The sequence below is a fragment of the Nyctereutes procyonoides genome, unplaced genomic scaffold, assembly GCF_905146905.1.
Source record: "Nyctereutes procyonoides isolate TBG_1078 unplaced genomic scaffold, NYPRO_anot_genome, whole genome shotgun sequence".
Taxonomy (NCBI): Eukaryota; Metazoa; Chordata; class Mammalia; order Carnivora; family Canidae; genus Nyctereutes; species Nyctereutes procyonoides.
The window spans coordinates 7,900,333-7,923,313 of NW_026575133.1; the positions used below are offsets into that span (position 1 = coordinate 7,900,333).

Below are 22,981 nucleotides of genomic sequence, written 5' to 3' on the forward strand. Positions count from 1 at the left end.
TTCAGCATTTGGGTAGTTTTCTGTTTGGGGCCATCATTAATAGTCTTAGTGTGAATATATTGTATAGACAATACTGGTAGACCTTTGTATGCATTTCTGCTAAGTGTATACTAGGGAGTAAAATTGTTGGATTCCAGGGCAATGCTTCTCTGACTATAGAGTGCACTTCAATCACCTGGGGTCTTGTTAAAATGTAGATTCTCCTTCAGTAGATCTGGGATGGGCTGAGAGTCTGCATTTCTAACAAGCTCCACGGGGTGCCAGTTGTACTGTTTCTGGATCACACTTTGAGAAGCAAGGTCCTAGGGAGATATTTTCATTGTTTCAGTAAATCTGCACAGTTCTCAAAATGATTGAGTGTACATTCTCTCCCGCAACATATGAGATTCCTTTATGAATGTGTGAGTCTGTTTCTGGACTTTGTGTTCTAGGAAGTTGGTCAGTATTTCTATTTGTACCAGTGCCACACTCTTAATTACTTTAGTTCTGTATAAGACTTGATAGCTGCTAATATAAGTCCCGAAACTTTGTATTTCAAGATTGTCTTGGCCTTCCTTAGACCTTTGCATTTTAATCTAAATTTTATAATTAGTATCTGTTTCCCCAAATACAAAAAAATCTGCTGGAGTTTTTATTGTGATTTATTGAATTTATAGCTCAACTTGAAGAACTGATGATCTTTACAATGTCCAAATCTCTGAACATGGCATATCAGTAGCCCTCCATTATTGATGTGGTCTTGAATTTCAATAAGTATGTGGAGGTTTTATTTTTCTCTGTAGAGATTTTATTTTGCTGACTTATTCTCAAGAGTTTCATTTGTTAAATCTATTGTAAATGGTTTTGTTTTTTAGTTTTCTATTCAACAATTGTTAGTGGCTAATAAAAATATAGAAGTATAATTTTTTTTTTTTGTATATTGACCTTTAATCCAGCAAATTGGTGAATTCATTTGGTAGTTCTTATTTTTGGTACATAAATCCTTGTTGTGAACACAGTCATGTCCTATGCGAATGATGACTGTTTTCTTTTTTTTCCAAACCTTATACTCTGTCATTTCTTGCCTAAATGTACTGCTTAGGATCTCCAGTATAACGTGGATTAAAGTTATAGTGGGTATCCTTGTCATCTTTTCAATTTCACAGAGAAGACTTTTATTCCACCTTGAAGTATGATGTATGTTTTAGATTTTGTGTAGATATCTTTATCAGATTAAGAGATTCCTTCTTATTGTAAATTTGATTTTTTTTAAAGATTTTATGTATTTTGAGGGCAGGGGCAGGGGGCAGGGCAGAGGAAGAGGGAGGGAGAATCTCAAGTAGACTCCTTGCTGAATGAGGAGCCCAATGTGGACTGGAGCTCATGATCCTGAGATCATGACCTGAGCCCAAATCAAGGGTTGGATGCTTAACTGACTGAGCCACCCAGGAGCTCCTGGTTTTGTTTTTATCATGGGTAGATGTTGAATACTATAAAATGTGATCTCTACTGTTGTGTGATTATATGTGACTTTTCTCCTTTATTCTGTTACTATGATGAATTACACTGATCTTTTTGTTGTTGTTAAACTAACCTTTTATCCTTGGAATTGGGGGTATATTATCCCTTTTATATAAATCTTTGGCTGATATTTTGCTAATGAGGGAGATGAGTATGTTATTCCTCGTTTTAACTTGTCCAATTTTATACTGGCCTCATAAAATGGGAAGGAGATAGTCCAATTTTTTTTTTCTGTCTCTGGAGTAGTTCATGTAAGATAGTTCCTATTGTGTAAATGTTTGGAAGTTTACTGGTGAAGCAGTTGGGCCTAGAGTTTCTTTGCAGATGGCTTTTAGTAATGGGTTTAATGTATTTCATAGCTATAGGGCTATACTATTTTTTTAAAATTGTTTTATTATTTTTTTAGAGAGGGGGTAGGAAGGGGAGAGAGAGTCTTTTTAAAGATTTATTTATTTTCGAGAGCTAGAGAGTGGTGTGAGTATGGGGGAAGGGCAGAGGGAGAGGGAGAGAAGCAGACTCCCTGCTGATGGCAGAGCCCCATGCTGGGCTCCATCTCAAGACCCTGAGATCATAACCTGAGCCAAAATCAAGAGACGGAGGCTTAAGAAACTGAGCCACCCAGGTGCTGCTAGAGAGACTCTTAAGCAGGCTCCATGGCCAGTTTGGAGCCCAGTGTGAGACTCACAACCTTGAGATCATGATCTGAGGTGAAATCAAGAGTTGGATGCTTAACCAACTGAGCCACTCAGGTACCTCAATATCATTTTATTTTTAAGTAAGCTCTCTGCCAGGTATGGGATTTGAACTCAAGATCCTGAGATCGAGTTGCATGCTCTACCAACTAAGCCAACCAGATTCCCCAGGACTACACTATTTCTTAGTTTTGATGTTTTACTAGGAATTTATCTGTTATATTTAAACTTACAAATGAATATACTTTTGAAACTATGTTGAAATGTGTGCTTGAAAATTGTTCAGGGGGCACCTGGGTGGCTTAGTGGTTGAGCGTCTGCCTTTGGCTCAAGTCATGATCCTGGGGTCCTGGAATTGAATCCTACATTGGGCTCCCCAGAGGGAGCCTGCTTCTCCCTCTGTCTAGGTCTCTGCCTATCTCTATTTCTCTCATGAATAAATAAACAAAATCTTTTAAAAATTATTCAAAACAGGTTTTTATGTATCTTTTTAATATCTGCAAGACCTATATTTGGGATTCCTTTTCTTTTCTTTTTTTTTTTTTTTTTTTATTTATTTATGATAGTCACACAGAGAGAGAGAGAGGCAGAGACACAGGCAGAGGGAGAAGCAGGCTCCATGCACCGGGAGCCCGACGTGGGACTCGATCCCGGGTCTCCAGGATCGCGCCCTGGGCCAAAGGCAGGCGCCAAACCGCTGTGCCACCCAGGGATCCCCGGATTCCTTTTCTTTCCTAGTATTCATTAGTAGTGTTTCTCTCCAGCCCTCCCCACCCCTCCTTGGTTTCATCTTGCCCAACCGCTTAACCAATTACATGGTCTTTCCAGTTTGGATTCTATTGAACCCTTCTATAGCATGTTGTATTCTATTTCTTTTTTTGCTCTCAACTACTTGTTTCTTTGGGTTTAATTTGCTGTTCTTTTCCTAATTTCTTGAGATGGATACTTGAACTGATCTTTCAGCCACTTGTCTTAGGGCTATATATTTGCCATTAAAACACAGCTTTAGCTGCATTTTACAGGTTTTTTTTTTTTGTGTGTGTGTGTGTGTGTGTGTCTTTTTTAAAATCTTCTTTGTGGTTTCCTTTATAGTTAATTCAGAACTGTATTTGGAATTTTTTAGTTATCTTTTTGTTATTGCTTTGTCGACTCATGCCACTGTGATTAGAGAAAATACTACTCAGATTTTAGCCCTTTGAAATTTATTGAAACTTGTTATTTGGCATATTAGCTTTTTCTTTTAAATAGGTGTTTTTATGGGGTGCCTAGATGGTTCAGTCAGTCAAGCGTCTGACTCTTGGTTTTGGCTTGGGTCATGATCTCAGGGTTGTGAGGTGGAGTACTGCATGGGGCTCTGCCATCAGCAGGGAGTCTGCTTCTCTCCCTCTGCCCCTCTACCCACCAGCACTGCTCTCTCTTCTCAAAAATAAATCTTTAAAAAGACTCTCTCTCCCCCTCCCTACCCCCCCTAAAAAACAAAAAAATCTCCCCCTGCTCTTGCATTTTCTCTTGAAAAAAATAGATATTTATCATTTTGATTCTTGAGGCCTTAAGCTCTGATGAACCAATGATTCCTCAAAGATAGGGATAAGAGTGGTAGGGGCATTTCTTGCTTGTGATCCATGGCTGATATGGTATGCATAATATCTGTTTTGTGTTTTTTCTTTCTCATTCCTTTTTAAGGGATTACCCTTCTAGATATGTCCATACATCTGAATATAATGTAATTTCTCTTAAATAACAATCACGTTATTGCCCTGTTTCTCTGAGATTGCTTCTAAATGCTGGTTATTAGTTTTGTGCATTCCAGATATTTTTGGTTACATAAGTACAGTCCCTAGGCAGATGCTAGTTTTTACTATTTTCCATGTTTCATTCTAGAGAAAAACCTTATTTCTCTTAGCTTCATATTAATGGAATGGGCCTCACCATCAATGAGGACCAGCTGTATAATTCGTGAGACCCAGGGCAAAATAAAAATGTGGGATACTTTGCTGAGAAATGAACAGTTTTAAGACTGTAACAGAAGAGCACTGAACAGAGCATGAGGGCCCGTGCAGCAAAATAGGTCCTATGCTCATGAAGTCAGTTCTGCTGGTCACGTCACCACTGTATACACATTAGCTGTAAATTAGAACTATTAGAAGTTTTTTTTTTAAGATTTATTTATTTATTTATTTATTTATTTATTTATTTATTTTAGAGACAGAGAGAATAAGAGAGAGAGCGTGAGCGCGGTAGAGACACAGGCAGAGGGAGAGGCAGGCTCCATGCAGGGAGCCCAACGTGGGACTCGATCCCCCGTCTCCAGGATCATGCCCTGGACTGAAGGCTAAACCACTGAGCCACCCGGGCTGCCCAAGAAGCTTTTTTAAAGATTTTTTATTTATTTGAGAGAGAAGGAGAGAGAGGGAGAACACGAGAGGGAGGAGGGTCAGAGGGAGAAGCTGCCCCCCCGCCCCAAGCAGGGAGCCCAACATGGGGCTTGATCCTGGAACTCCAGGATCATGACCTGAGCCCTAGGCAGATGCTTAACCAACTAAGCCACTCAGGCACCCTAAATGAGAAATGCTTAAAGGAATTTGTACTTTGTATCTTGTACTTCTGTAAGTGTGGGCTCTGAAATGCATATTCCCAAGCATTTGAAAAATCTGGTTTTTCAGATTTCCACTTCTAATAGTTTATAACTTTAGCTAAACGCCAGTCAGTTTAGACAACCTGATATACTCAAGTATAGGAAGATTCTGAAAGTTCTTAAAAATCCAACAAACTTATAAAAAAAATATTAAGACAAGTTTCATGTTGCTTTATGACCTCTGAGTAGACTTTTAAAAACTGGGATTGAACAAGAAAAGTGTATTGCTCAGTAACTAGATTTTTAGGGACAACATTTAAAGAAAAAATATCCTGAGGGGAAAATAGACATATTAAGCTAAAAAAAAAAAAAAAGCAAACCATGGTCTCATTAGGGGTGTGTGCATGTGTGCTTTAATTAATCAACTTTGAAATTTAGAGAAGTATATGATTCACTTAGCTTTCTGTAGTGACTGATTTGGGGCATTAATAATCATGTTATACCTTAGGTCATAAATATAACTGGTTTATGTTAAGCAGAGTTGAATGGTTTTTCTATGTAAACTGTCAATAAATAACACCATTTTGTGAATATGTAGATATATCCAAATACTTAAAATTCTGTGGTTTGTTTCCAGAATAGAGGAATTACTCAGATGTACATATATGTAATGAATAATTTTGCTATGTTACACTTGATGGGAACCAGACCTTTTAATAAAACTTAACTTTGGGAAAAAGAAGTATGAAAGTTTACGGATGATTATTTTTCTGATCAATTTTCAAAACTAGTTTTTAAAAGTAATCCACATATCATACAGGTAAATCTTTCTGTAAGATTGGCCTTAACAAAGTACCTTTCACCCAGAAAGTTCCACTTATAAGAATTTATCTTTAAAGACGAAATGGGAGCAGTTTACAAGGGGAATATAAAAATGTTTATTGCAGAGTAGCTTTTAAGAGTGCAAAATTGGAAACAACTTCTATCTATTCCATAAAAGGTCTAATCAGATAAATTATGGTGTGTCCATAAAATGGAAATTGGTGCAGCCATTAGAATGTTATTAACTCTCCTGTACAAAAGAGTGGATTTAGATTCTAGCAGTTGAGAGGGGAAAGGAGGGAGAGAGAACTAACTAGAAAAGGACTGTCAGTATCCTATCTTTTAAGTGGCAAGCAAAAGGATATGGCCTATAATTAATAGAAAAAAAATGAGGGTATAATTAACATTGCTCATGATTACGAAGATGTAACCCATAAAGAATGTAGAAAGTACATGGGGAGAAGGGAGGACTGGAAGTGGGAGGCAATGAAAATGGCCGTGGTGAGTGGAAGCCCACAGACCGTGTCCAAAGGGGCTAAGTCAAGAAATCGTCACCAGAGCTGTTCACCTTTTTGGAAGCTTACACTTGTTTACGGCCATTCATCTCAAGGTATTTGTTGTGTCCTATATTCAGCACACCTGTGGTCAGGCTTTGGCGTTGTCATAGGCAAACAGAAGAGATTTGAGCTGCTTTTTTTTTTTTTTAAAGAGACACATGAAATATAAGGATCTCTTTGACCTTCACTGATAAAGGTTATTTTTAAATCTTACAAAATTTCAAAACTAGTGGTGGAACCATTAGAGATAGAAGTAATTACAAAAGAAACTACTAAAAAAATGTGTTGGAATGTTTTGTAAGAGAAAAGTAGGAGGATATTTAATCATACACGTTTTTCTTTGATTTAGAACAAAATTTAAAACTTTAATACTGTATTGAAATAGGAAAATGTTCATACATATTCAAGTGGACAGTATGTATTGCCAAATAATGTACATAATATCTTTTTTTTTTTTTAAGTAGGCTCCATGCCCCCACCGTGGGGGGCTTGAACTCAGACCCTGAGATCAAGACCTGAGCAGAGGTTGGGAATCCAATGTTAAACCAGCTGAGCCACCCAGGTGCCCCTCCTCACTTTTTTTTTTTCTTTAAGATTTTATTTGAAAAAAAAAAAGATTTTATTTGAGAGAAGACACATGCAGGAGTGGGGGAAGGGGCAGAGGGGAGGGAGAAGGAGAGAGATGCTCTCAAGTTGACTCTGTGATGAGCCTAAGAGACCTGGCTTGACCCCACAACCCTGAGATCATGACCTTAGCTGAAACCAAGAACCAAATGCTTAACCAACTGAACCACCCAGGCACTGCTTCACTTTTATTTTTTTAAAAATGTGTGGGGGCACCTGGCTGGCTCAGTTGGAAGACCATACAACTCTTGATCTCGGGGTCATGAGTTTCAAGCCCCTTGTTGGGTGCAGAGATTACTTAAATATTTTTTTTTAAATGTGAACTGAATAAAAACTTTGGAAAAATAAATAAATAAATATCATCTCTTGATAGTAGAATTAAACATGGTTTTCATTTTGTTTTCTATTTTTTATAAGCAATTTAAGTCAAAATTGTTTGTAATCAAGTAGATGAAATCGATTTTCATTTTAGAAATCATAATAGTGACATAGCTTTGAGCAGAGACTATATATCTCATGTCTTAACATCCAGTACAATGCTTGGCACATGGAAGACATCTAGTTAATATTTGCACATACTTAGAAAAGGTGTGGGTCAGTAAGTATCTCCTCTTTGCCAATGGTCATGGAATGCTTTTATTAAGCAAAGTAAAATAAGCTACTTTAAGCCAAAGAGAAGTTATGAAAAAGTGTGAGTATTAAATGAAAAGCCTACAAAGCATTATTGTCAAGTAAAAATAAGTTTAAAGAGGGCATTCAAAAAACTGGTAAATGTTACTGTTTACTTTTTTCTGTTGCATAAGAAGTACATTCACAGTATATATAAAACTTTAAATGTATGTAATAAAATTCCTTTCTCCTACTGCCAGTACTTTCTCCCTGGAGGCAATCAATGCTATTAATTGTTGCATATCCTTCCATAAATACACAAATGTGTTTTGCCCCTTTTTATTACATTTAATATCATGTTGCATGCATGTTGCTATGCCTTTTTTTCCTCACAATATGTTTTAGGGTTAGGTTTGTATTGGTACATTAAAAAAAAAATGAATGAGGATTTTTTTTATGGTTGTCCAGTATTTATTGTATGGATATATCCTAATTGGTTTACTTTTCTGTTAAGGATATTTAAGTTGTTTTCAAGCTTTTAATGTTAATAATGACACAAAGAATTCCCTTGTTCACTCTTTTTTACACTTGTCTAAGTTTATCTGTAGGATAAATTCCTAGTAGAATTGCTGAATCAAAGCCTGTCCACGTTTGCAGTTTTGGTAGATGTGGTCAGATTGCTCTCCAATGACGTTAAAGTAGTTAACACTTCAGCAATAAATGAGAGATTTTATGTTGTAATTTCCTAGGTATCATTGAAAATGTTTAAGAATTTTTTTGTGGGGGCACCTGGGTGGCTCAGTTAATTAAGCATCTGCCTTCCGCTCAGGTCATGATCCTGGGATTCCGGGATTGAGCCCCTGTGTTGGGTTCCCTGCTCAGTGACGAATCTGCTTCTCCCTCTGCCCCCTCTACCCTGCTTGTTGCATGCGCTTTCGTTCTCTCTCTCTCTCAAATAAAATCTTTGAAAAAAATTTTGTGCGTGTATCTACATGAGTGATCAACCCTGACACGTGAGAGTCATGTAAACAAGAGTAAAGTATATTCTTTTTATCAGGAATAAGAGCTGGATTTATTGTAAACCATATTCTAAAAACAGTGGTTCAGTATCGTTTGAATAAAGTACTAGACATGGTTAGGAGGGAACATGAAACCTAGCAGAAGCACCATCCTTGTTATGCATTAAAATCTTACTTTTTTTTTTTTTTATTACTTGAGAGTGAGAGCTCATGAGCATTGTGGGTGGAGAGGGAGGAGCAGAGGAAGAAGCAGACTCCTTGCTGAGCAGGGAGCCTGATGTGGGGCTAGATCCTGGGGCTTGGTACCAGGACCCTGGGACCATGACCTGGGCTGATGGCGGATGGATGCTCAACTGACCGAGCTACCCAGGTGCCCCAAAATCTCACATTGTTAAATCTGAAATACCAGTTTTAGTTTTGGATGCAGTAATCTAGGAAAAACATGATTGAGTTGGCAGATGATAACAAATAGTTAGAAGGATGACTTGGGCTAAAATAAAAGTATTCCTATTTGGAAAAACAAATGACTGCTAACTAAATTTTTTTTTTTAGTGATTTTATTTATTTATTCATAGAGACACACACACAGAGAGAGAGAGAGAGAGAGAGGCAGAGGCACAGGCAGAGGGAAAAGCAAGCTCCATGCAGGGAGCCCGACATGGGACTCGATCCACGGGGAACTCGAGCGCTAAACCGCTGCGCCACCGGGGCTGCCCTGCTAACTAAATTTGATTATAAAATAAAAATACAAATGGGGCATATAAACTTTTTGATCATCCTGTCTCAGAGTGTTAGAATTTGAGGGGCATGTAAGGTATTCAAAAGAAACCAATGCCACTTCTTGTGCTGAAGCAAATTCCAGATGAGTCAACTGTAGGAGAAATATACTTCTTTCATACTGTCTATTGGGGAAGGCCTTCCTAAGGTTACATAAAATCCAGAATTTATAAAGATTGACAGACTTGGCTGCAGCCCATAAACTGTATTAAAAGGCAACCAGACTGGAGTAAATATTTGCAAAAACAAATGATGCACACCATATTTAATTTATAAAGAGCTTTTAAATTTTTTAAAAAAAGATTTATTTATTCATGAGAGACACAGAGAAAGAGGCAGAGACACAGGCAGAGGGAGAAGCAGGCTTCATGCAGGGAGCCTGATGTGGGACTCCATACCGGGATTCCAGGATCACGCACTGGGCCAAAGGCAGATGCTAAACCACTGAGCCACCCAGGGATCCCCAAGTGTTTAAATTTTTTAAGATAAGCACACCAGTAGAAAAATAAAGTATATAAACAAAAGAAATATCAGTAGTTAGTAAATGTGAAACTGTTACCTCTAATCTAGTAGATGTAACAAGACCTGTTTTATCCATTTCATTAAAGGAAATGCAAAGATGATAAAATCCAGTGTTCCGGGTATAGAAAAATAGACCTTGTCTTGTATTCTTTCTGGAAAGCAGTTTGGTACCAGGTATATTAAACTATAAAATAAACCTCTTTATTTTAAATGTTCCTAATAGATTTGTAGATTTATTGATACTATTAATACATACTAAGTGCATTATTTGCTTAGTAAATCTCATCCTAATACTTTCCTGAGTTAGGAAGATGTTGATTCATTTGATTAGGACATTATTTGGGCTCTATTTTATACACATTTTTAAGCTGTAAATTTGAGGATACTTTTGCACTTTTTTGTATAAATTTAGATTGCAAGGTATAGTTGTAGGTTTTTTTTTTTAGTTGTAGGTTTCAAATACAAGATACAAAATACAAGTAACAAAATTTTCTAGTTGTTGATGTTAAATTATTGAACTCAGAAAGTTTAGTAATTTCTAAATACATGAATGCTCCTTGAAGTTCCCATTTAAAATTCTAAGCTCATTTTTAAAAATGAAATTTTTAAATTTAGCAAAATGAAATTTTGCTAAAGATAGCATTATTAAATAATCTGATATAAATAAATTTATTCAAAGTGAGTTAAATTGAACATTGAATACTAGGTTGATTCTTGAAGGTATTTCCTACCAGTAAGAATTATAGACTGAGGGATCCCTGGGTGGCGCAGCGGTTTGGCGCCTGCCTTTGGCCCAGGGCGTGATCCTGGAGACCCGGGATCAAATCCCACGTCAGGCTCCCGGTGCATGGAGCCTGCTTCTCCCTCTGCCTGTGTCTCTGCCTCTCTCTCTCTCTCTCTGTGACTATCATAAATAAATAAAAATTTATTAAAAAAAAATAATTATAGACTGAGAGGGGTGCCTGGGTGGCTCAGTCTATTGAGTGTCCAACTCTTGATCCCAACTCAGGTCTTGATCTAAGGTTTGTGAGTTCAAGCCCCATGCTGGGCTCTGTGCTGGGTGGGGGAAAAAAAAAGCTAGAACAAGAACTTCTTAAAACAAGTAAGTGCAAGTTCATCAATCCAAACTGAGCTGAGTAGACCACCGTTTGATACAGGTTATAGGATAACTCGTTGTAATTGGGTTTTAAGAGAAAAAGACCACTTGATACATCTATTTTTTGAGATTTACTTGAGAGAGAACATGAGCAGGGGGATTTGGGGAGAGGGGCAGTGGGAGAAGAACAAGCAGACTCTCCACTGAGCAGGGAGCCTGATGTATAGCTCGATTCCAGGACTCTGGGAGCACATCCTGAGTGGAAGGCAGATCCATAGCCAACTGAGCCACATGGGTACCCTAATACATCTTTTTTTTTTTTTAATTTCGAGTTGAACTGCAGAAAAATGGTTGAATTTATTTACCTACAAGTCAAGCAGTGTACTGAAGTTCTGAAAACATTGGAGAATGTTCCAGAAAGGGCTCAGTATTTAATAACCTTTCACTGTGACTCCTGTGAGTTTGATATGCTCTGCTGTTATAAAGAAGAATTACCATAGCCTTTCTTCTTTTTCCTTCCCTATCTTTCTTCAAACACGAGACGAGAAATACAATACAAAATAGTCTTTTCAGGCAGACTTTTCCATCCTTAGCTTGGAGTGGAAGGGAGTTCTATGAAAGACCTTACAAAACTATAGATAGCTTAGCAAAATAACAAATGGATTTGGAGATCAGAACTATAATTCAGATTTGTTTCTATGCTTCTTAGCTATGTAATCTTTGGCCTTTAATTTTTTAATTTAGAAAATGAGGACAGTAGTTCAGAAGGCCCTATTCTGTAAGAGGAAACTGTTTTGGGTAAGCTAGAATCTTTGGAAGGGAAGACAGATGCCCAGAGAATGTTCATTAGTGTTTTTAAGTCTCCGTGTTGTGACTTATAAAATGGGAGTTAATTTTCTTTGGTGGAATTCTTGAATAATGAAATAAGATACACAAATAGCACCTGGCATGCATAGGCACTCAATAATTATAAATTACTGTTACTATTACTGCAGTCATGTGATGTCTGTTGATGGCATAACAGCCTCTTTGGCCTTATTCAGTGCTCTAAGGAAAGGTGAATCTGCTAACTTGATGGGTAGATAAAAACTTTTACTTTGAAAGGCTATTAGTAGAAGCAAGCACAGGTTGTACTCAATGAAGTGTGACTATGGGACACCAAGAAAAATTGGGGTCTGAAGTAACAGCCCCTTATCCAAGCAGAAAATAAGAGTCTGACGCAAGCAGTGCTTTCTAAATGGCTGTGAGTGGAACAACCCTGCCAGGAAAATTTTCCATCTAGACTGCTAGTAATTACCCCAGATGAGTCTAAACTGGAAAATGTAAGAGCAATGGAAAATGCTCAAAGGGTGCCTGTCCTGAATGGGTTAAGAATGTATAGTACTTTAATTCAGAAACAAATTTTGGTGGTTGGAAAAAGTTGAAGTAATTAATTCTGCAGTAAATTGTGTTAGATTAAATTTATTAGGGAGAAATCTCAAATTCTTTATAGAATCTCTAATTCTAGATCTAGGGTCTAGATTTGTATCAGCTATCGCTAGCCAGTCCCAACTGAACTTCTCTTAATATAATTTTTGACCTTGAGAAACTCCTGGAGTAAGTTCTTAAAAATGTCAAGAAACAGTATTTTTTTGACTGGATAAAATTTTGTGGTTTTGCTTTTATTGGTCCTTTTATCTTTTTAAGGTTTTATTTATTTGAGAGGAAGGAGGGAGGGAGGGAGGGAGGGAGGGAGGAAGGAAGGAAGGAAGGAAGGAAGGAAGGAAGGAAGGAAGGAAGGAAGGAAGAAAGGAAGGAGAGGGGCAGAGGTAGAGGGAGAAGCAGATTCCCTGCTCAGCAGGGAGCCTGATTTGGGGCTTGATCTCAGGCCCCTGTGATCATGACCTGAGCCAAAGGCAAAAGCTTAACAGACTGAGCCACCTAGTTGCCCCTTGGCCCTTTTATTTTTGTTCCTGCCATTTATCATTGATTCTATTAGTGTATTAGAGTTTGCAACCCACAACCTAATAGCCAGGATTTTAGATTAGTTGGTTAAATTCAGACAATATTTGAGTACCTGTTGGGTATCTGGCAATGAGCTAAATGCTAGGAACATAGAGACAAATAGGACATGTTCTTGTCATCAAAGCATTCATAGTCTTGTCAGGTGATACCAGTCAATGATGATGGTAGGCATCATAGCTAACATTTATAGAGCAACTTGAAATCTGTATAACTGTTTAAGTGCTTTATATGTATCAACTCAATCCTCCCAAGGGCTTTGCAAATAAAGACCTTGAGGCACAAAGTGAGCTAGCAGGGTAGGAATTTGTAGGCTCTTTGATTCTATTATGCTAGACAGCTCCGTGAGTTCCTTATGTTTTGGTCAGAGTTTAGCTTATTAAAATTATGACGTCAAAAGCTTATTATTCTTCATACCTTTAAAACATACCCTACAGGGGCACCTGGGTGGCTCAGTGGTTGAGTATCTACCATGGAAAGCCTGCTTCTCCCTCTGCCTATTTTTCTGCCTCTCTCTGTGTGTCTCTCATGAATAAATAAATAAAATTAAAAGCAAAACAAAAGTAAAAAAATATAACCTACAAGTATTTGTAGTGGATTTACTATATTGTTAATATTAAAAATATTTGCTAGTTTTTAAATTCCCAAGTCCGTGACACCCGAACGGATTGCTGAGAACTTTCAGGTCTTTGACTTTGAGCTGAGCAGTGTGGACATGACCACCTTACTCAGCTACAACCGGAACTGGAGGGTCTTTGCCTTGGTGAGTTGTGCCTCCCACAAGGACTATCCATTCACTGAGGAGTTCTGAAGCTGTCGGTGCCTATCCCCCCAGGTGCCCTACGTCCCTCCTCCCATATCTAGCGTAGTGTGGCCTCTGCCCCTCGGTGGTGGGTCCGTGACCTGCTGACGGGCCCATGAGGTGTTGGGTCTCAAGAGCAGTATCAATAGGTTAGAGTCTCTTCCAGTTTTGCCCTTCTTCTTGTCCAGCTGGGGAATGTAGGACCCTGGCACCCTTTTCTGACTAAGTTGAATCTACAAAGTTGAAATAGTGCCACTAACACCTGGATTTTGGCTACCGGGAACGGTAACCCTTTCATCCAGACTTCTTGCCTGAAATAATAAAGAGTTCTTTTGTGAACTTGAAAAAAAAAAAGAAGAAAGAAAAAAAATATTAAATATTTTTTAACATTTGCTAGTTTTTAAATTGATGCTCAAATGCTTTTTTATATTTAACAGGTGAAACTCTCCTACTAATACCATTTATGAACTTGACGAGAGTTCCTTAAACATTTCAAACCATACTTAGAAATTTAATATATCTGATTTCTTCAAGTGCTTCAAACTTCTAAGTTTTGGGGTTATGATTTTATTTTATTTTATTTTATTTTAAAGATTTTATTTATTTATTTGTAAGAGACACAGAGAGAGGCAGAGACATAGGCAGAGGATGAAGCAGTCTCCCCGCGAGGAGCTTGATGAGGGACTTGATCCCAGGACCGGGATCCCGACCTGAGCTGAAGGCAGACGCTCAATCACTGAGCCACCCAGGTGCGCCTTGGGGATATGATTTTAATAAGTCTCAAGAAGTTTGAAATTTTTTTAAATTTTATTTATTAATGAGTGACAGAGAGAGAGAGAGAGACAGAGACAGAGGCAGAAGGAGAAGCAGGCTCCATGCAGGGAGCCTGATGTGGGACTCAATCCCAGGTCCCCAGGATCAGGCCCTGGGCTGAAGGCAGTGCTAAACCGCTGAGCCACCCGGGCTGCCCAAGAAGTTTGAACATTTTAGGAGCATACGCTAATGAGCATAATGGTTATAAAAGCTATTACTACATTTGTATAAATATGACTTACACAAAAATATCACTGATCTCTCTTCATTCAAGGGTTACAAATTTATTTACTCAACCAAAATAGACAGTTACCATTTCAAACCTAATGCAGGGTTCTAGGTTGGAAATACAGGTCTGGATGAATAATTCCAGGTTTGTTTTATTAGCCTAAACCCCTTTATAGTAATAAGACAGTTCAAGCCTATGCCTCTTTTTGTATGTAGTGTTTATCCAGTTTTTGACCATAGTTGCTTTACCTGAGAGGTGACAGGATTCTGCATACTTCACCTGAACTGCATCTTCTGTATGATATGTACTGCTGGAACTTTGTCCAATAGTCATAGCTTGTAATTTAGGTTGGCTGATAGAATGTTTTTTATAAATATTGTTGGAAAATCACACGCATGGTAATCCTTTACCACAGACCATCTCTAGCACAAACAGTATCTTTGTGTGAATGAAGAGAAGGATGCCTCTCTAGGTAGATGAAATAATGAGAAAAAGGCCCCAGGCCAAGTAGATAAGCCTGGCTAGTTTTTAACCTCCGTTTGCCCTCCTCACCACAGGTACCATATAGTTCAGAAGATTTCCCAACTTTGGAGTTCCATTAAGACTCATGAATTTTCACAGATTAATGATCAGATTGCTATTTGGCCATTTAATCTGGCTCCTATCTAAACATTCCGGCAAAACCAAGATATTCCAATCCCATCTTGATTCTTTTATTTTTTATTTTTTGCTCCTTAGACTGGAATCAGATATTTTTTCTAAAGCCAGTTGCTTTTGTGGTAGAGTAGATTAGATACTATGGACAGGATAGAGATTGGACGGTGTATGAAATTGTTCTGTTGCGTTACTGATACTAATCTATGGTCCCATTACTATAAAGGGGTTTAGGCTAATAAAGCTCTGGAAGATCTATTTTTATTGAGTCTTGGCATTTCCAGTTTAACTTTATTATATCTTTTAAGTATTATTTTAATAGAAAAGATTTTCCATCCTATTCTATTTTAATAGAAAAGATCTCCCATTTATCTTACTGTCAGAGCCACCAGCTCATTGCTCCTCTGTCCTAAACATACCACATTTCCTACCAACTTTGATGTACGCTGCCAGGCCAAACTCAGTTGTTACTTAGAGCTGTCTAAACATCCTGTGATGTCATTGGATATGTCCTTTCTTGGGACCTGCCACCTCAACCAGGCTTTGTTCATAATCCTTCTGCAATCGTGTTGAGTAGGGAAGATAGATGATGAGCACCCAGTTACCAGCGTTCCCTTGTTCACTCCTCTTGGGATCATTGTGTGTACGTACCCCACCAGGTCTCTCCTTTCTGCCCACTTCCCTAGTGTTTGCTTCTTCCCTTTCTTTTGTTTTCTCCAGCCCAAAACTTGAATTTCATTGCACCATGGGTTTTTGTTTAGTAAAGTACTTTGTCCAATAACTTTTATTTTCTGTCTAGTAGAGTACTTTGTAAAATAATTTTTTAAAAGATTTTATTTATTTATCTATGAGAGACACAGAGAGAGAGAAGAGAGAGAGAGGCAGAGACACAGGCAGTGGGAGAAGCAGGCTCCATGCAGGGAGCCTGACATGGGACTTGATTCCAGGTCTCCAGGATCATGCCATGGGCTGAAGGTGGCACTAAACTGCTGAGCCACCTGGGCTGCCCTTATTTTCTGTTTCTGTTTCAAAAATTTTATTTTCTGTTTCCATTTTTCTGTTTCAGAAATAATTTTATTTTCAGGTGAAAAATAATGAGTGAATCATAAAACATTTTTCTGCCCTTTAGGTTTTTTGTAAACCTGATATTAAGTTGCCTTGGTGGCGTGGGTATTAATGAGACTCAACTATATAATGTTTTAATCCTTAAAATGAGTGGTAGGCAAATGGATGGATGTTTTATTTTTATACTGTTAGGTCTGAAATATTTTGTAATTTTTTTTATATTTTTGTCTGAATACTTTGAATTTTGGATAGATCATTAGCCCTTAGTAGACAGATGCGTAATTGTGTGTGGATACTCAATCAGTGTTCCTCAAAGAAGGTTAGACCCCTACTATGTGCCAGACAGTGTTCTAGGCATGGAGGCCATAGTGTCATTAAGATCATGTCCCTGCCTTTGTGCATTCTGTAGCTAAGTGGAGAACAGACTAAGCAAATAAATATGAAATATAGTATCCTACTGGTAAGTGTGCCCCATGCAGCACAGAGGGCATATGGACTGGGATAGGGAGGATCTATTTTAAATAGGATGGGGCTGGGCAGCCCGGGCGGCTAGGTTGTTTAGCGCCATCTTCAGCCCAGGGCGTGATCCTGGGTCCACATCGGACTCCCTGCATGGAGCCTGCTTCTCCCTCTGCCTGTGTCTCTGCCTCTCTCTCTCTCTCTCTCTCTCTCTCTCTCTCTCTCTCTGTCATGAATAAATAAAATCTTTTTAAAAATACATCATTTAAAAAAAAATAGATAGGATGGGGCAGGGAAGGCCTCATGAGGAGGTGACATTTGAGCAAAGACCTGAAAGAGGTGGGAGAGTAAGTAACCTGAAAATCCAGGGTAGAATGAGCCACAAGAGGAAGCAGGGAGAGCAGAGATCCTTAGACAGGAATGTGTTTGGCATATTTAAGGATCAGCAACATCTATCTAGAGAGGAGGAAGCCAGGCCAGGAATGGTGGGAGATAAAGTCCCAAAGATCAGCAGGGATCTGTAAGGCCTTGCAGATTGTGGTAAGGTATTTGTTTTGAGTCTAGGTATGATAGGGGAGTTTTTGGAGGATTTTGAGCAGGGAAGTGACAGAATTTTTTTTTCAAAGGATTATTTTGGTGATTCTATGAGGACTTGATCATGGAAGAGTAAGGCAGAAAGGCCAGTTAGGAAGCTATTATAGCGATTCAGGTCAGAGAGAATAGTGGCTTGCACCAAGGGTGGAGAGGTGAAAAGAAAGGATCTAACTCTGGTTAGTTTTCAGAGGATTGGAAGTGAGAGAGAAGTTAAGGATGAAGGCTGCCTAGGCTTTGGGTTTGAACAATTGGGTGACTATTGATGCATCCTTTACCCCAGTAAAGGAGGAACAGATATTGAGAATTATATAAAGCTTGGTAGATATCCTGGTGGAGATGTTAAGTGTGCATTTGGATATGTAAATCTGGAAGTTCACTCAGAGGAGTGATCAGGTTATTCACAGGTAGGGATCATTGGCATATGGATAATTTTTTTAAAAGATTTATTTATTTATTTGTGATAGACAGAGAGAGAGAGAGAGAGAGGCAGAGACACAGGAGGAGGGAGAAGCAGGCTCCATGCCGGGAGCCCGACATGGGACTCGATCCCGGGACTCCAGGATCATGCCCTGGGCCAAAGGCAGGAGCTAAACCACTGAGCCACCCAGGGATCCCGGCATATGGATGATTTTTAAAGCTTTGAGACTAAATGGGATTATTATTCCAATGTCCAAGGAGAAAAGAAGAGATCTAAGAATGAAGATCAAGAATTCTCTGGCTTCAAGATGTCACTGGAATGAGAGGAAATAGCAAAAGAGAATGAGGGTGAGTGGCCATTGAGCTAAATGCCAGGGGGTGGGGATGGGGCAGTTATGGTAGAAGCCACGTGGAGAGATTGTTTCAAGAAAGAAGTTACTTATCAAGAACTTACTTACTTATCATAAGTAAGACGAGGGCTAAGAATTGATCATTGAATTAAACCAAATGAGAGGTCATTGGAGATCTTCATGAGTGGTTTCATTGGACAAGACTGATTTGGAGCATGTTGAAGAAGAAATGGAGACAGTAGATGGAAACCATTCTTTCAAGAGTTTTGCTGTGAAAAGAAGCAAAGAAATGGAGTGATAGCAAAACAGAGAGGGAATCTGGAGAAGTTTCTTGGTTTTAAAGGTGGGAAGTAGTTGCAAGCAAGTGAGCAGAAGGCAATTCGGCGGCGAGAGTGGAGCAATGCCTAAATCAAAGGGACTTGTTTCTTCAAGCTCTTCTGGCAGTGATTCTGACAGTGAGGTTGACAAAAAGTTAAAGAGGAAAAAGCAAGTTTATGCCAGAAAAACCTGTGAAGAACCAAAAGACTGGTGAAACTTCAAGAGCCCTGTCATCCTCTAAGCAGAGCAGCAGCAGTAGAGATGATAACGTGTTTCAGATTGGGAAAATGAGGTACGTCAGTGTTCGGGACTTTAAAGGGAAAGTCCTAATTGATATTAGAGAATACTGGATGGATCCAGAAGGTGAAATGAAACCTGGAAGAAAAGGTATTTCTTTAAATCCTGAGCAATGGAGCCAACTGAAGGAACAGAATTCTGACACTGATGATGCAGTAAGAAAACTGTAAAATCAGAGCCATATAAAACCTGTACTGTTCTAGTTGTTTTAATGTCATTTTACATTGGCTTTTGTTTTCTAAACGTTGTTTTCCAAGCTATTGTATATTTGGATTGCAGAAAAATTTGTAAGATGAATACTTTTTATGTGCATTATTTTTAAAAAATATTTTATTTATTTATTCATGAGAGACACAGAGAGAGAGGGGGGCAGAGACACAGGCAGAGGGAGAAGCAGGCTCCATGCAGGGAGCCCAACATGGGACTCGATCCCAGGTCTCCAGGATCACTCCCTGGGCTGCAGGCGGCTCTAAACCGCTGTGCCACCAGGGCTGCCCTTTATGTGCATTATTAAAAGTGTTCTGAGTGAAACTAATTGTCATCTTGATTAAGGAGGATTGCTTTGTGCCCACCACCTAGTGTAAAATAAAATCAAGTAATACAAAAAAAAAAAAAGGTGGGAAGTATTTCAGGCTTTTAATGTGATAAAAGGAGTTGTTCAGTAGATAGGGAGAAGATAGGGAGAGCCCAGTGATGGAGGAGATAGCCTTACCACAGCATCAACTCTGTGGGCCTCCTCTATGTCCTGTGGAGGGGACAGTCTGGGAAGGGTTATTTTACTAGGAGGAAATATCAAATGTCATATGAAAGATGAAACATTGGGAAGCACTGAAATATTAGGATTAATGGATATATAACAATTATGGCTATCCAACATAGAACTATTTAGCCACTAAAAATCATTACAAGGTTATGCATTAATATGGAGAGATTTAATTTTAATTCCTGTATAATTAATATACAGCGTAGTTTCAAGTGTACAACACCATACATCACCTGGTACTCATCATGGCAAGAGCACTCCTGTTTTGTTTTGTTTTTTTTTTTAAAGATTTTATTTACTTCTTCATGAGAGACACAGAGAGAGAGATGGGCAGAGACACAGACAGAGGGAGAAGCAAGCTCCATGCAGGGAGCCCGGCATGGGAATAGATCCTGGGTCTCCACAACCACACCCTGGGCTGAAGGCTGTGGTAAACCAGGCTGAAGGTGGTGGTAAACTGCTGAGCCACCCTGGCTGCCTGGCAAGAGCACTCCTTAATCCCCATCTCCTATTTCATCCATCCCGCTACATCCACCTCCCCTTTGGTAACCATCAGTTTGTTCTCTGTAGTTAAGAGTTTGTTTCTGGTTTGTCTGTCTCTTTCCTTTTTTTTTTTTATTTGTTTTCTTAAATTGTACACATGTGTGAAATCATATGGTATTTGTCTTTATCTCATTTATTTTGCTTAACATTGTACTCTGTAGCTCCATCCATGTTGTTGCAAATGGCAAGATTTCATTCTTTTTGATGGCTGAGTAATATTACACTGTGTGTGTGTGTGTGTGTGTGTGTGTGTGACATCTTCTTTATTCATTCATCTATCAGGACACTTGGGCTATTTCCATTGTTTGGCTATTGTAGAAAATGCTGCTACAGGAGCACCTCAGTGGTTGGGCGGCTGCCTTTGGCTCAGGTCGTGGTCCTGGGGTCCTGAGATCGAGTCCCGGATCAGGCTTTCCTCAGAGAGCCTGCTTCTCCCTCTGCCTATGTCTCTGTCTCTCATGAATAAATAAATAAAATCTTAAAAAAAAATGCTGCTATAAACATAGAGGTGCATGTATCTCTTTGAATTGTATCCCTTTTAATTGTTTTTGTAGGGATCCCTGGGTGGCGCAGCGGTTTGGCACCTGCCTTTGGCCCAGGGCGCGATCCTGGAGACCTGGGATCGAATCCCACATCGGGCTCCCGGTGCATGGAGCCTGCTTCTCCCTCTGCCTATGTCTCTGCCTCTCTCTCTCTCTCTCTCTCTCTCTGTCTGTCTCTGTGACTATCATAAATAAATTTAAAAAAATAATTGTTTTTGTATATTTTGGGTAAAATGGAGAGATTTTTAAGACATATGTAAAAGTATTTTTGTGGCAAAATGTTATACATATATTTTGGTAGAAAACATTGTCTGAAAAGTAAGATTATGGATGATTTTTAATTCATTAGACTAATTGTTTCCCAAATAACTTCTTCATGTTTTCTCTACAGTGAGTATATGTTACTTATATCTTGTTTAGAAGTCATTCTGAGTACATCAGTGAGCTCAACCCATTTATTATCAGTCATAGAATATTTTTATATTTTGACTCTTTAATCATTTTGTTTCAAGTTTTCTGTTGATTTTTGCTTTTCCCTTTTCCTATCATCTATTGGATAAATCCAGTCTTGCCCTAGTTTGAAAGTTACACATTCTGTTTTTCTTTTTTTAAGATTGATTGATTAGAGAGAGTGAGCATGGTGCGGAGGGGCAAAAGGAGAAGGAGAAAAGGAATCCTAACCAGACTCCAGACTAAATGCAGAGCCTGACATGCTTGATACCATTACCCTGAGATCACAACATAGCTGAAATTCAGTCAGATGCCTAACAGAGCCACCCTGTTATAAACCCCTATTTATATTCTTTTGGTAGCTGTCCTTCACTCCTAATTTAATAACACACATACTTGTGTTTTTCCTATTGAAAGTCTTTTTTCCTGTTTTAAAGCTCTAGATGTATGTATTACCCCTGACATTCTTCAAAAAAGACAAGTATCTTAGATGTTCTCCCCTTCCTCTCTACAACCTCCTCCCCACCATGCCCCCACTACCAATAAAAGTACTTTGATTTCTAAATAATCTCAATTCTGGAACTGATGGGGATTTACCTTTTTGTTTTATTTTGAACCTTATTTAGACAATAGTAAACTTAATATACTATTTACTTAGGCTTACTTACTCCAAAATACGTTTTCTTTCTAGAACATTTCTGAGAAGGCCTCTATGTGATAAAACTTCTGAGGCCCTGTATGCTTGAGTTGTACTTATTTTACCCTTGTATTTAAACGATAATTTAAGTATAAATTGTAAGTTTTGAAGTTTTTTTCCCCCCTCATACCTTTGAAAAATACCCATCAGTTTCTTAGAACCAGCATTTGCTTTTGAGCCTTCTGGAGTCAGTGTGATTCTTGGTTGTCCTTTATAAACAATTTACTTTTCCTAAAAACTCAGAGTTATTCTTTCATTTCATTACACTGTAACTAGTTGTAAAGCCTATTCCACAGTTTTCTGTTTGCTTTTTGAATCCTTACAATCTGAAGTCCTGAATCTCTTTCTAAATTTGGGAATTCTGTTGTTGTTGTTGTTGTTGTTGTTGTTGTTAATAAATTCTTTTATTATTTCACTAGGTATTCTATCCTCTTGTCTCCCCACCGCCACCTCCAGGCCTCACAGATGGAATGACATTTGCAGTGCCATCCTTTGCCTGTTAGTGTTTCATTACATGCTCCATTATTTTGTACCTTCCTCCTGTCTTCTAGGAGAGTTTCTTAACCGGATCTTTTGCTGTGTAGCCCAGCTCTTGGGTTCTTTATCTCAGCTCTTAAAATTCACATACTGTTAACTCTGTTAACTTGTACTTGGGTTTTATTTTAATGCTACTTCTTCTTGCGACATGTTTCCAAGTATGGTCCCTCTTTGAAGCTCTTTGTTCATCTGTTCTTTTCTGTGCTGATCCATTAACTTGATTTTTGGCTGATAGAGATGGTTTGATTTTTGTTGTTTTTCTCTATAGTGGTTATGCCCCTGGTATAAGTTCATCCATTTGTCTGTGAGTTCCTTTTTTTCTGGAGCATTAGTTCTCTGCTCTGTTGATGGCTCCCTGGACTCTCCTAGCTTGTGCCTCTTGAGAGCTTTCTCTGACAATAGTCATCATCGTACTTTGGCTGTGAGGGTGGGTGGGGAGTGGAAGGTATACACAGGGTTTTGCAGTTGTTTGTACCTATATTTATAACTGCTCCCTAGTGCAGCCCACTTGAGCATGCCAGTCTGTTATTGTTGCTAGAATGTTGTGAGCGGCAGTGGCCATCTGGAGAAAGCAACACCTCCACTCCCCTCCCTAGGCTTCTCCATGGCCCCTGCTCTAAGCCGGCAAGGGCCTCTCCTCCCAGCTGAAATCTGGCT

At 38.7% G+C, this 22,981-nt stretch overlaps 1 protein-coding gene and 1 pseudogene across 4 annotated transcripts in view; both read left to right on the top strand.

Annotated features, from left to right (window-relative positions):
* CNNM2 (cyclin and CBS domain divalent metal cation transport mediator 2) overlaps positions 1-22,981 on the top strand; it is a 153,434-nt gene that overhangs the window by 76,945 nt on the left and 53,508 nt on the right. The window contains exon 2 of one of the 4 annotated variants that reach the window (XM_055300217.1): positions 4,396-5,330. The exons of the other annotated variants lie outside the window; for them this stretch is intronic. Within the exon in view, the coding sequence (XP_055156192.1) occupies positions 4,396-4,424 (29 nt within the window). The 3' untranslated portion in view covers positions 4,425-5,330. Of the gene's footprint in view, positions 1-4,395; positions 5,331-22,981 lie in introns of those variants that run through there. 4 annotated transcript variants of the gene reach the window in all.
* Positions 18,554-18,962, top strand: LOC129493747 (activated RNA polymerase II transcriptional coactivator p15-like; annotated as a pseudogene).